Source organism: Liolophura sinensis, chromosome 3 (genome assembly GCF_032854445.1).
Source record: "Liolophura sinensis isolate JHLJ2023 chromosome 3, CUHK_Ljap_v2, whole genome shotgun sequence".
Taxonomy (NCBI): domain Eukaryota; kingdom Metazoa; phylum Mollusca; class Polyplacophora; order Chitonida; family Chitonidae; genus Liolophura; species Liolophura sinensis.
Window position 1 is genome coordinate 15,767,414 of NC_088297.1, and position 15,071 is coordinate 15,782,484.

General features: G+C 38.5%; 1 protein-coding gene across 1 annotated transcript; it reads left to right on the forward strand.

The window, feature by feature from the left end:
* The first annotated feature begins 2,874 nt into the window (after window positions 1–2,874).
* Window positions 2,875–12,521, forward strand: LOC135463412 (solute carrier organic anion transporter family member 2B1-like). Its single transcript, XM_064740672.1, has 7 exons — window positions 2,875–3,412; window positions 4,841–4,927; window positions 5,295–5,495; window positions 6,439–6,603; window positions 7,129–7,318; window positions 11,691–11,755; window positions 12,250–12,521. The coding sequence occupies exons 1-7, from the start codon at window positions 2,875–2,877 to the stop codon at window positions 12,519–12,521; spliced, it is 1,518 nt and encodes a 505-aa protein (XP_064596742.1).
* The last annotated feature ends 2,550 nt before the right edge of the window (window positions 12,522–15,071 follow it).

Sequence of the window (15,071 nt, forward strand, 5' to 3'; positions counted from 1 at the left end):
GCCCCATCTCTCTGTGCAATACTACAAAAATGTTTCTTAACATATTGAATATAGTGTAAGAACTATTATAAGAAGAGTAGACACAGACACTGGTTCGACAGAGAAGAGAACTAACAACTGAGACTCATTACTAAATCAGATGGGAACGGATGGCATATCGTGGGTTCGAGTTATGGGATAGATTTTTTCGTGTTAGAGCAAGGGAATTTCGAGACTTTTATCGTGAAAATTAATAAATCGTCTTGCTGTACCTTGTTACCTGCGAGAACTGTTTTGCAACTGTTTATACCTATACCTGAAAAATGTCATTTGCTGTAAATGAACGATGGCGAGAACCTGAAGTTCCTGAAGAAAAGAGGTGTCCTTTGTGCCTCCAGAATACGGTGAGACAGGTGATCAATAAACTAATGGTAGCAAAAGTTAATGTTAAAGCCAACAATCTTCACTAGTTAGATGATACAGTCGGACTTTTGTTTAGCTTTAGCGACTAAAGAGGCTTATCTCAAAACTCCCTTATAATATAATACTCCCTATATATATATATATATATATATATATATATATATATATATATATATATATATATATATATATATATATATATATATATATATATATATATATATAGAATTGTGTACTCCCTGATGATGATTTCAAATTCTACTGACATATACTCAACAAAAATAATAACGCGCGAAGCAATTTGATATTGTTTTCTCTCAGTATTAAATAATGTTGTAAAATGTTTGGATCCCAGCGGCGATTGTTATTTCAGTCTTATATATTTTGATTATTGTACCTGCATGAAGTTAGATGCACCCCGTCTGGCTCTGTTTGTAAAGTACACACACGCTGGCGCATTGTTTGCTTTTCTTTCCGCAAATACCACTCGCCGTTAGGTCGTGTTAAACGATATTGCATACTGCCGGAGACATCGGCAAAAACGTAACGTTGGTCGCACCGGGAATACGCTAAAATTCCTTGCATAGAAGACGGGATTGATATAGGCCTTTGAGTCTGGTAGCAGGCCTACAGTACAGACCTATCTGAGGGCCTATAAAAAAAAACAAGTTGTTGTCAACGTAATGAGCAGCTCAACTTGCCCTCGATGTACACAGTCACAAAATAAATCTATGTAACCTTTCAATAATGTGGTTTGCATCAAGCAATGGCATATTTGATAATTGCAATCTGATATGATAATGGCGTATGTGTATTTGCCACGTGGCTTGCATTAAAATGCTAAATCAGTGATAGTGCTATTATGACAAACTCACTAATAACCGGCTCTATCCGGTTTCCTCCCACCATAATGCTGGCCGACGTCGTATAAGCAAAACACCAATCAAATCAATAAATAGATGAATAAAAAAATAAATAAATAATTCAATAAGTACAAGAGTGCATATACACTGCTTTTGACCTGTGGACTTTTGCTTTGATCGAGCACACCTATATTTATTAGACAAACGCACCGAAACATAATGTCACTAACATTCGTATATCGTATATCTTACGTTATAAGTTTTCAGTCACTGAGCCAGCCGGCACATAATAAGACATAGACGTAGAATTTGTTTGTGAAACGGTCGAAAGTCGTAGGTTTAAGACTTGAGTTGCGATTTACGACTTGCAATAAAACCAGGGCTTGAGTCCTGGCTCCGGTTTCTAAAGCGTCGTAAGACTTAAAGCCTCTATTTATTACAATATAGATGCGAGATATTTACTTACACTGGTATTAAGTATTACTGATCTATTTCGCTTGTGTTTCATATGGAACACAAGAAAATGTCACTGATAATTTTAATACGGCGTTAAGCATTATGACGGAGAAAACAGGTCAAACTATGTCAAGGTGTTTATGACTTTGCGAAGGTCGATGTAAGAATCCGTGCTCTTGGTTAACCTGACGGCCGTCATATAACTGAATATAATAATCCACCGAGAAGTAACTGAATATCGGAACAAAGATACCATTCTATTAAAATCGAATTAGTTGTTTTTGGAAATATGCATAGGAAATGGCCACTACTTTACCTTAGGAGCTGATCCCTAAAATGTCACACACACACACACACACACACACACACACACACACACACACACACACACACACACACACACACACACACACACACACACACTTATTCTTTGTCTTGCTAACTTTCAGTGCTGCTGAGCTCCAAGGTCAAATATCTGCATGGCCAAAATGTTGTCCTTTGCATCGAACGGCCATTTTTTCTAGCCGACATTCATTCCCAAGAGGGACACTAAAGACCCTGTAAAAGTCCCAAAACAAAGGTCTTTGTGTTTAAAGTAAAATTCGCAATTTCTGCATTTTTTTATTGAAAGATGCTGCAATTCAAATTAGAAAAAAGACATTGTTCAATATCGGTCATGCAAATTTAGTTGCGATCTTATTAGATGACATTGTGCGTTTTCACCAGCGATGCACTACATGTTCTTTTCTTTTTCATTTCAGTATTATATTTATTCACCATAAGGTGAATGTGAGACAGACGATTGCCCAATGAAAATCTGGAATAAAATCAACAGCTTGACTTCACTTTGTTACATGATCATTTTTATTTATTGATACATATCATATTTTTTCAGCCATTGTGCAAAGAATTGCCGGTGAGCGTCAAACAGTCCAGGCGGGAAACACAAGCCGTGCATTTTTCTCAATTAATTATATGCATATTTTGCCGGTATTACGTAAGAATGATCCAAGCGATTACGCAACAATCTGGGTTGGAAACATCCGTTGAACACGTGGCAGAACCTATGCGGAGAGATTCTGTGGAAAATCGCGCCAAACTGACCTGCTTTCCAAGATGGCGGCCGACTTGCCTGATAAGGACCTTTGTGGTAATGGCAGGCGTGGGTGGTCTTTGCGTCAATCTTTTACGTATTTACATCAGCTCTCAGATTTCCACCATTGAGAAACAGTTTGGCTTCAGCAGCGCGAAGAGCGGCTCACTAAAGATAGGCTACAGCGTTGGATACCTGATTTTTGTGATCCCAGCCAGCCATCTTGGCTCCACCTCTCATCGTCCCCGAATTCTTGGCGCCATTTACCTAATGATCGGCGTTGCTGGTATCCTAGCTGCTCTACCTCATTTCATTCTAAAGCCACGCCAGTTCAGGCCGAGCTCTCTTAATAAATCCGACACACCAATTTGGGGTTTGACTATGCTATGTCGTAATGATTCGCTACCAGCAAATTTGACGGATGTTGAAAACTGCGAGGCGCAAGAGGGAAGCTCTTACATTTCCGGGTCCTGGATTGCTTATGGTCTTCTGGCGACGTCTTACCTTTTGCAAGGAATGGCGAATGGTCCCAAGACTTCGCTTCAGATCTCGTATGTGGATGACAACGTTGAGAAACATTCGACTGGGTACTCTGTAGGTGGGTATGTGCATATCGTTGAAGAGAACAGAACAATGGTAACAACTTGAAAGGCGAAAGCACAGCTAAGTGTAAAAGTTCTTCCATTACAGCCAAAGGGACAGTACTCTGTTTCCTCATCTATGTCGCGGTTGTGAGGAGTCTTAAAGCAACCCGAATAGCGATCAAAATTTGAAGGCAAAAAACACACTAGCATAAAGCACTATGCAAATGTCAGATGAATTGCCTTTTCTGACCATATTGAAACCAAGTATGTCATGTCCGGCATGACACACATCGATTGCTATGTTTCATCAATCAAGATGTATCTCCATTTAGAGCTATGAATGCATTTAAGAAATGGACCTTGAAACGAATCTGGGTCCTAACAGATAACCATAGAATCATGTGTTTTAAATGCATTTTAGTTGGTTAGAAAAATTATTAAAAAATAAGCGAACTATTTGCCTGGACAGAGTTTAATGGTCTTTCATCAGATAAATACTTCTGGTGTTTTCTTTGCCTTTAATACACTAGCTCTTAGCCCCACGCCGACCTGTGTACCAAATGTCATCCAAATGCATAGCTTTTTCCTTAAAGTTATTGACAGACGGGGAGACAAATACCAGATATGTCACTTCTTTTGGCTTTTGTAACGAGAGGGGATTATAGCAAAACGGTCTACTCTTTTATTTAATGATGTATAGAAATCAGTGGAGATCCTGGCACTGATTGTTCTGAAATTTGTGTAAAGTAAGTCCACAAAGTTTCTTCTGTCCATTTATCTACGGTATATTGAAACATAAAAGCAAACCTCTTTGTAAATAACGCATACCAGCCATCTGTGTTTCTTAAGGCGCGGGGTGAATTCACTCCACAAAAATATACATTCTTGGGTCATGACAATGATGTAGTGAAACTATAATCAATTTTCTAGGGGATGACATAATGACATATGTAATATGGATGAATGAATGACTGAATGACTGTGTAACCTCGTTGGCTCTGAAGGTTAAAGCGTTGGCTTTCAGTGACACTCCTTTCCTCGCCATCGAGGTCGCGAGTTCGAATCCAGCCTTGCATGTCGGAGGGCGATGGATTACTCCAGTTATTCCCCCTTTCACAGGCATATATATGAAAAGATCCTGACAATGACATTCCACATCAAGCAAATAAAAGAAAATGCACTTAGGCGTCATGGTTTTCACAAAGCAGTATATTGACTACCGAATAAGTTTATATAGGCCATCATTAAAGTACATTTTTTATTTGTAATCATATTGTTTAATAATATTGTATTGTGTTATACAGTAACACTGTATGATTACAAACTAACCCAACTGATTTGAAACCTAACTCCAAACATATTTTACTTGATTTCATCGATGAGGTAAAATTGGAAAGTGCCATCTTTTTAGTTAAAAACAATTTGCTTATTTCTGTTCACAGGTATAATGACGTTTCTGAGCATACTTGGCGGCGTTGCGGCGTTTTTGCTCGGGGGACTGTTTAATCGACTTTACGTTAACCTGTATGGTACGTACATTGACCTATATGAAGTTTCATGTTATTGCGATCAAATGGAAAGAACACAAGACTGGAGGCGACATGACCAACCCTGAGTTGCACACTGCGAGGCACATAAGTATATGTAGCATAAAATAATGAATCGGAAAATGTATGTATGTATGCATAGATATCGATATGCATCACCGTTTTCCTTCCACCGTAATGCTGGCCGCCGTCGTATCAGTGAAATATTCTTGGGTACGGCGTAAAACACCAATCAAATAAATAAATAAATTACCTAATTCTGATTAAGCCAGTAGGGCGTTAATCATCAATCAAGTAAAAATATCAAACGAATAAATTCTGGTGTTTAAACTGTAGATCTTTGCTGTAGATCCAGGATTCGGCCCTAAAGATCCCCGCTGGATTGGTGCCTGGTGGCTGGGCTTTCTGGTTTTTGGGACAATGTCCGCCATATGGTCGGTTTCCTTCTTCTTCTCATTCCCAAAACGCATAAACAGACACGAAGAAGGAAGAACAGAAAAGGCGGCAGTGAAGAAGAAGAAAAAGAAGAAGAGATCTCAACACATGAAGGGTATAAGAACATTTTACATGTGTTGTGCGTGTATTTAAGGTCAAGTAAGAACAGTGAAAAACAAAGACGTTAGTCCGAGGCAGATTTTGTTTTAGAGGGTTCACAAACACATGCACTAAATGATTATTTATGCATTTTATTTTTTTTTTATGAGTGTTTTGCGCCATCCTCAATATTTCACATAATCGACGGCGGTGATGAAGTATGAAAGCACTTGTTGAATTTTCACCTTGTAGAAGCTCTCTTGTTCAAAGAAGGATAATTAGCAGTGATAAAGTACTTAGCGGAACTCATGAAGACCTCAGTGGCTCAGTTGTTTAGCGCGTTAGCGCAGCGTAATGCCCTAGGAGTCTCTTACCAATGTTGTCGCTGTGAGTTCAAGTCCGTCTTATACTGGCTTCCTCTCCGGCCATACGTGGGAAGGTTTTCCAGCAACCTGCGGATGGTCGTGGGTTTTCGCCGGGCTCTGCTGGGTTTCCTCCCAACATATTGCTGGCAGCCGTCGTATAAGTGAAATATTCTTGAGTACGGCGTAAAACACCAATCAAATAAATAAATCATTCACCCATGGACCGAGGTTACGAATGGATATTTCTCTCAGCATCTAATGTCACAAACACTTTCTAGTTATGCCTTTCTTTATGGGGAGAGTATGTAGCGGTTTAAAGCCTGATAAACTGATGTTTTTCTAAGATATTCATTTCGTCGACAGCTTGTGTCTGTTTGCAGGTTTTAATCCATGAGTGTATGTACTATAAAAATATCCTATTTCTGTTTGAATCTTTGGGGGTGTTAGGCTGAAGTAATATTCTCGCAGCGATCGAGCGATCTTTAGACATTGGGATCGTTGGTTCGAATCCAACTCTCGCTGTTTTTATTTGAGGTTTAAATCAAGACGTTTGACAATTAAATAGTAATTATCTTGTGTTTATACTTCTGGCAGACTTACTACCAGCGCTTGGACGACTGGTAAAGAATCCTGCCTACTGCTGCAATGTCCTGGCCCAAACGTTAACCTCCTTTGGACTTTGGGGAAAACTCTCTTTCATGACAAAGTACATAGAAATACAGTTCGAAATACCAACCTGGAAAAGCAATGTAATAGTTGGTAGGTATACATCTGTAATTTTTGTATTTGTTTATGACAAGCGTCTTAAGAGCACTCGTTATAAAGAGGACTCCTGTCGTACCCCAACCACATAGAAAGAAAGCAGACTGGAAGACCTTTATTGTTTGGCTAGTCTCAGGAGAAGTAAGAATGCTCTGCTTCACAAATAAGGTCGCAAAACACAGATTGGACGAACTGTAGCCTCGAGGCATATATATGTACAACGAAACGGAAGGGCTAAATGTCTAGATACACATACGATTAACTTAAAAATTTTGCACCGATAGTTGTTGAACGTATGTAAACGCCACTTGTCTCACTTTTGTCATCTTACTTTCATGCCTTTGACTGTACTTACATGTACTAACATTGCCTCTATAATAATAAGAATGTTTTAAATTTTTCCACGTTTTATCTTTACAGTGATTGTGAAGTGCATTTTTTTAATAACTTGATATTATTTTGTCTTTTCGTCTAATCGTTTCAGTTCGGTCATTAAATGAATTCAGGTTTTTACTTTAACAGCTATGGCGTCGGCTGCAGTCGCGGATATCGGTGCTCTCACAGCAGGGGTGCTGGTATCAAGGTTACGTCTTAACCCACTGAACATGTTCAAGCTGATGATCATAGCTTTTACCTTGTCTACAGCCGCTAGGGCTGGCATGACTTTGTTTGCTTGCTCAGACAAGCTGGAGATCGATGTCTTAAAACAAAGGTGAACCTGTCTTTTGCTTAGGCGTCAATGAGAGCTTATCGGTTATTTACTACCCTTCGTATACGCTGGCTCATTTCACAAATCGCAAATGTCCTGTTATTTACAACAGACATACAGGCTTAAAAGAAAAGAGCACATTTATACAATCTATAAAATAAATAAAATATCTAAGTTTTCTGTCAGCAGACCTTGTTATTTGAGTATTTAATAGTTAAACATCGAAGGCTTAGCAGTCTCCTTTACGCCGGCATTTGAAGAGATTACATACGTCATCGTGCTGAGCTTCACCCAGTAGCTCTTCAGGACATGGCATTCCAGACACAGTTTGGCAGACAACAGCCACGCATGCAGGTATGATGTGGCCCTCTAGTATATCCCAAAATCTTCCTTTTTAGCGTTGGCTTTCACAGACCTTAAAATCCAAGATAATCACGATATACATACGTATTTAGCTGAGACTGGAAAAGCACGTTAATCATATGGTGACGCCACTATGAATATTGAAGAGGACGAAACGAGGACGAAACTTTTGAATGGACAAACCTAGAACATGGCGGGACTGTAAATGTGCCTCGAATCGGTGGATTTTGTAGAAAATACCGATGTTTAACTTTAAAAAATCTAAAAAAAAAAAAAAAAGAATTCCACACAGTTTGTATAGCTCTTTCATTTAACATATAGTTTGTATAAATGTGTTCTTTTCTTTAACGTAAACTTCTGGACCCGGTTGTTCAAAGCTGGTTTAAGACATAATAGCGGATTTAACTTTAAGCCAAGTTTTCAATTTTGTACGTAGCTTTAAAAATTTTGTGTACCAGTACTTTAAATATGAATTAAAACTGCGGCTGTTATATTTTGACTTTAGAGAACTGCATTGGCTGCTTAGTTTGGTTAAAATTTTAAATATAAAATGTGACTTAATACCAGTATTAGCTAATACGCTTTCGACCAACCGGGCCCTGTGTGGTAACAGGGTTGAATGTGATACTTATCTACAAAGTAATTTTTCTGCATTTTAACGAAGGGCATAAAATTGCTGTCGCTCCAAGTCCAAAGTATGTTCATGTACACAGGCAAAGTGAAACATATAATGCACCAATACATGACACGCTTCCTTAAAATGTGTTCGTTTAGCTACTTATATGGTTTAAGCCAATCTTTCCTGCTACGTTGTAATATTAAAATAGTCTCCTGAAAAACGGCAATATCCAAATCAGTATAGGTAATTAAAGAATGCTATGGCACCATAGTAAATTGTGATTTGACGTGTAAGATTTTCTTGACTTCCGGTGTTTTGTGTTCTCCCGCAGAAGACCACCTCTGTAACCAGCGCGTCGTGCACATCTGTGCGTCACACATGGAAAGTTCCTCAGTAACTCGCCAACAGTCAGTGGTTTATTTCGATCACTCCGGTTTCCTCCACGCATAAGATTGATTTCCATCGCACAAGTGAAAAAAAGACTTGAATATGGCGTAAAAGAAAAATCCAATAAATCAATAAATGAACTCCAATTTGAGATTTAATTTAATTTAAATCTTTATTTATTTAACGAGGATTTCTTACAGCCTAATGGCTACTACGGAGATCTCTTCAAAGCATCAATTAACAATATAATAGCTAACGATTTACATTCATATAAATATGGGAATACATATTTCAGATAACAGAATATAGGTTGAAATAAATTAATTATTATTTACAATGTTAACATCGTTACTACCATTACCATGGTCATAAAACCTTTTGGTATCATTGATAAAGTTATGTACACATTGAAAAACAAGTTTATTATCTTCGTAATTTAGATCTTTAGAGCCAAACAAAAGTATATTACATATATATCGTGAACATTGTGGAAGAAAAACGGAATAATTTACACCGGGTGAAATAATTTGTGTTAGAGTATGTAGCATTTGATTTGAAGAATTGTCTTGCATAATATTACTTTATCTGTGCTTCTCCATATCTTACTTGAGAATGTATACATTTCTATAATCATATTCGACTGCATCAAAAGTTGGAGAGATAATAATGTTGGTACACTTCATACTGTGTATGTATATACTTTGTATAACAATATTTGGCTTTTCCATGTATACTAGTCAACCGTTGTGTGGTTCAGAATGCTCATGCGTAGAGCAGGAAGTGTTTCCGGTCTGCGGGTCAGATGGAAGCGAATATCTGTCACCATGTTTTGCTGGATGTGCGGAATCAGCCAATGAGGTAAGAGTTATAAACGTCTCAGCAACGATAACGGTTAGGCTTATACGAGCGCGTTGATTGATTTATTTATTTTATTGGTGTTTTTCTAAGAATATTTCATTTAACCGATGGCTGTCAGCACTATGGGGGGAGGAAACCGGGCAGAGCACGGGAAACCCACGACCATCCGCAGGTTGCACTATTTTTGAAGTGAATTGGTGAATTTAAAGTGAAAAATATAACATGCCAAACATTCACGTGGTTCTGTACGCCACATCACAAAGTGATGCGTGCATTTTTTCCGCCATATCTTTTTGACTGTCGCTCTTTTAAGTGAGATCGTATACTCGTAGATGGTGACACCAGACGTAGAGATGTACGTTCAGTTGAGATCTTGTGTAATCGCTGCATGAGATTGCTCAAAAAGCTTGCTGAAAAAGATGGCGTATGAAATTAATTCTCCTTTGACCTAAAGCATATTGATCTTGTGAATATCACCGTATTTGGGTTTCTTTGTAGAATCCTATCTATTGTTACACGTCCAAGTCCAATATTTGACCCGTACAGCGCGTCATGTGGTATGCATTCGAGCATCGCTGTTTTTAATTAGTACATGTAAATAGGCAGCAACTATTTTAAATTTGGTTTCCTCCTTTAGACTTTCCAGCAGTGTTCTTGCATCGGTTCAACCGGAAGCGGAAATGCAGTCCCAGGATTCTGCGCAAAAGCCAAGTGTTCTTCAATGGTACCGTTTCTTGTTTTGCTGTCAGTGTCTGCGCTATTTCAAACTATAGGCGCCATAACCGGGACACTGTTAGCTGTACGGTAAGTTCGGTAAATATTTATTCTAATTTCGGAAAAAATAAGCTATAGCTCGTATTATTTTCTTGTCTCTTGTATATCTTGTATATATGAGAATTCTGTTGATGTACTAGGTATCCTTGAGGCTTGTCCCTTTGCATTATTTTAATGTTATTGCATATATTAAATATGATAACAACAGCATTTTGAGCAATTCTAGATCAGTGACGATTAATAAACTACAATTCACATTACTGCAGTTTTTCTTACCTAATTCTGCTTAAGCCATGGCACCAGGAATTTGATACTTTTTAAGTATTTGCATGAGCAGTTAGAGCAAAACTAACTGAACTGAAGTATATGGAGAAGAGGTCATATTTCACCGGTTACGTGTGACCATTTGCCAGCTATAACACTAGCGACGCTGCTCTGATTTTGCTCTTTATGATGTACGTCTCTAATTATTTTGAATATCATCTTGACCTTGATCATTAATAATGCTAACTTAATGAAAACTTGCTCAAGATTGATTCAAGATCACTTTATATAAGATATACCAGGTAATTTTATATCAATTGGCTAAGCAGTTTTTATTTTGTTAATTTGTGTTTACGAAAATACTGTTCTTGCTTATAGCATTCGGGTATTATCGAATTTGACCCCTTTAAATATGGTTATTACTTTATGTTCACTATACTAGTTTTGATAATTAATTAATATTAAGCTGACACTGATCATTCAAACAAGACTCACGTGGCCGTTTGTGCAAGGCCACAAGTTTAGTGTTCGCTGAAGACTATGAATAAGGTCTTAAAAATGTTCTTCCGAACATCTAGTTTCAAATTTTTATTTGACTCTGGATGTGATTTTGCCTTGAATACAATTTACTGTCCTTTGATATTAACTTGTTCTCGCCATGATATGGCCGTAATATTGCCGAAGTGGCGTTAATCCTTAATCTTCCATTCATTCATTCTGCCAATGTGGTATGCATATATGTATGTGAAATGTGTGAAAAAGTCTCTCAGCAACTTGCCAAAGTTCAATGGTTTTTGCTTTCTTCATAAAACTGACCGCCATCGTATATAAAGTGAATAACTCTTGAGTATGATACTACATAACAGCAATGACATAAATAAATATGTATTTTGGGATGGTTACGTCCAGGGCTTCGCAATTAGATATGCCTCGATTTTGCTGGCTTGGCGCTCAGGACTGTAAGGTTGAAGCAGGACTGATGTCAGTAAAATGTGACTGGTTGGGTGTCACGTCTTGTGTCAGTGGCGTCATCACTTTTGCTCGTCGTCATATGACCGAAAACAGTACGACGTAAAACCGCATACAGCCCTTCGATTTTTGTCTCATCAGATGCGTTGATAAAGAAGATAAAGCCGTAGCCCTGGGCTGTATGGCGTTTGTCAAGCGTGTGATGGGTATGTTCTTATTTGTGTCTTTATTCATTCCCCTCCTGTCGAGTGGTTACTGCTATCACAGTAGAATGATTCATGAGACTCACAACAATGCTGTTCAAACGGTTCAAATTCGACGTATGCTGACTTCCTCTCCGATGGTTTTCCAGAAGGCTGCGGATGGTAGTGGGTGTCCATTGGGCTCTGCCTTGTTTCCTCCAACCATGGCCTCCCTCGTATAAGTGAAATATTCTTAAGTACGGCATTAAGCCCCAATCAAACGGTTGCGTGACAACTAAAATGAAGAGGCTATGATCAAAATTTTTTATCAAGGATATTGAAAGGATCTCTTGCAATTTTTTGGAAAGAGTTACAGAGTAAAGGTTAATCTTACAGAGTTAGAAGGCAACTCTGAAACAATCGAGGTGGCTGTTTAAGTCTCTTTCCACCCTCCTTCCCAAATAATTAAGGTTATTTTATTTGTTGTCTATTTCTGAAAATATTATCTGAACTTCTAGGAGAACTACCTAGCGGAACCGTCTTTGGGCTCGTCATCGATTCAACCTGTTCAGTTTGGAACCGGACGTGCGAAGGAACTGGAGCATGCGCTCTTTACGACAACCAGTCATTACGCTTTGGCTATCTTGGACTATGGGCGGGGCTGAAATTCCTTGCAACAGTTGCCTCAGTCGTGGGATATCTCTTCGAAAGGAAGCGCCTTGGTGACCATCAGACTGTGGAGAAAACTGATGTTGACGAGGAAATGATCATAAACACTATTGCCATCTAAAGAAATGGTATGAAATAGGAAAATTACAGAACTCATTGTGTCTACATGTAGGTAAATAAGACATGTCGGCACTTGAGAAGTCTAGCGAGTTCACGCTGGTATGGGTGAGACAAAGTAGGAAATCTGATTAATGTAGGTAAGTGGCGTTTAGTTCATGGTGGTTAGGGTTTATTTCTTTTAGCCAGTCGCCTATATTCCGCTGTCACGTAACAACACCGGATCTACACATGGCTATAACGGAAGGGCATATTCTTGCAGAAAAAAGAAAGAACACGTTTTCTATTATATAATGTTAAACTGCACGTGCTCGGTTTCAAGCGCTAAGTGCCTCGTGTGATGCTTTAATTATTAAACAGATTGGGAACAGGACAATGGGCGTGGAGGGTAATTTATTTTGACGAAGGGCGACCCCAGTCACCCAAACTACTATCGACTTCACACTAAACCCTGTTTCTGACACTGCCCTATGTGACATTGTTTGCAGGCTTTACCAAATTATCACCATTATGAAAGAACTTTATTTTATATCTTGTAGTTTATGATATCGCGACAGTATGGTTTAAACTTGAATGTTAGGGAATTCCGTTTTTATAATAAACAAGGTACATCTCTGAGTCAATAGTGTAGGCTGTGTAACTGCCTGAAGTTTGTTCTGACCGCTTCGTTTTGGTGTAAAACACAATTACTCTCCACAGCAATTGTCCAGCATGCCACTTGTTTCTGAATAATGATGACGGCGTTCTTGCTGTTTATGAAGGTTAACATAAAGAATTAGAAAAAGTATTCCTATTGCATTTTCCTTGCTATAAAATAGACGCACAAAATATCAATGTGTAGAGATTGTGTTGCCATGTTTCAGTAACAACAGGCAATATTGGTAGCAATATGACTGATTTTACAGATTGCAGGATGTGGGCGACAGGCTAGAAATAGACTACAGTCAATTCAAAATACGTCAACTCAACTGCGCTCTCCGCTATCTTGGTAAAATCCCATCTTTGTGCTGCGTTAATTTCCTACCCCACCTTGCCTTGCCCAAACCTTTGTGAACTTACGAGACTCCTGAAACGCCGAACTGGCTTAACACTAGTTGATTTGAGTTTAGTGACCTAAGTGGTGTAATAATCATCATCAGAACTTATGTGAAAAGATTTTAATTATTTAACTACTCCCAGCCCGTAATATCAATCTTGTTTTATTATCCTGTTTTCGCCATTCAAGGACACTCACCTTCCCTCTCTCATTCCCAGCCCGTAATACTAATCTTGTTTTATTATCCTGTTTTCGCCACTCAAGGACACTCACCCCCCTTCTCCCACTCCCAGCCCGTAATACTAATCTTGTTTTATTATCCTGTTTTCGCCATTCAAGGACACTCACCTTCCTCCTCTCACTCCCAGCCCGTAATACTAATCTTGTTTTATTATCCTGTTTTCGCCCCTCAAGGACACTCACCCCCCTTCTCCCACTCCCAGCCCGTAATACATTGTGGCTGACCATAAATTATTCTTTGTACATGTACAAATACTTACGAATTCTTCTTTATAACTGTTTATACATTTTAAAATCGAGTGTAATGTGGTTCAAATATTACTGATGTAATGTTTATGAAGCAAGCTTATTGAGTATTGATAATGAGTACATTTATTGAAGCAGCGGCGACAGTGTGATAGTTGGCAACTGGTCACACGTACCCGGTGAAATCCGGTCTCGTGTCAATTTTCTTGACTCAAGATTTTACTCTATCTGTTCATTTTAGTGCTTAAATAGCTACAACTTTTACGTGCCACTAGAATTCTATGTCTATGCAGAATTAGGTAAAATAATATGCATTCATGCTAATTATAATTGATTAGACGTCACTGGTTTAGTACTCAAAATGCTATATTGTCATCATAGGTAATATATGCAATAATTTGAAATCAATATATAAAGAACAAGAGACTCTTTCACAAAGCTATCACAGACTAAGTTGACTGTAACAACCATGGCAGTCGCAATCAGCGTAGCCTACCATGGTTTCGTGGAAGCGATCACAGGCTTTAGGCGGATGCTTAATCAACCAGCGGAATCCTGATTTATGCAGAAATACCTTATAAAAGATAAGAGCACAGAGAGTAAAACCAGAGAAGGGACGACAGTGTGATAGCTGACAAATGATCACGAGCACATGTAGATGTAACAGGGGAAACCTGGTCTCTTGTACATTTACATCAGTTCGGGTTATATCCAGCCAGCAATCAACTGGATGCCCACAGCGTCAATTCCCAAAAGAATTCGAAGAAAAACGAAGAAAGTATATAAAGTACGAAATTAGGACAGAATCATTTAAAAAGAAGCAGTCAAATTTGTTATTTATGATGGAAAGGCGCAAGGAATGTTCTAGACGAATGAATGAAATCAGTCTCCAAATCGTGTAGCTTGCTAGTGTATAAATTGTCGATTTTCAATATTACACGGTTTTGCTCTGATTGCAAGACATATCTAAGGCCCGCAGTGTCCTGTGGTGGTTCTGGCTGTGTTAGTAGATTCTCACTTCATGTTTATTTG

Bases quoted from the DNA above. Each gene is read 5' to 3' on its own strand.
- LOC135463412 (XM_064740672.1), top strand. From the start codon at position 2,875: ATGGCAGGCGTGGGTGGTCTTTGCGTCAATCTTTTACGTATTTACATC. The intron at 4,928-5,294 runs GTACGTACATTG...TCTTTGCTGTAG, and splicing joins ACTTTACGTTAACCTGTATG to ATCCAGGATTCGGCCCTAAA. The intron at 5,496-6,438 runs GTATAAGAACAT...TACTTCTGGCAG, and splicing joins GAGATCTCAACACATGAAGG to ACTTACTACCAGCGCTTGGA.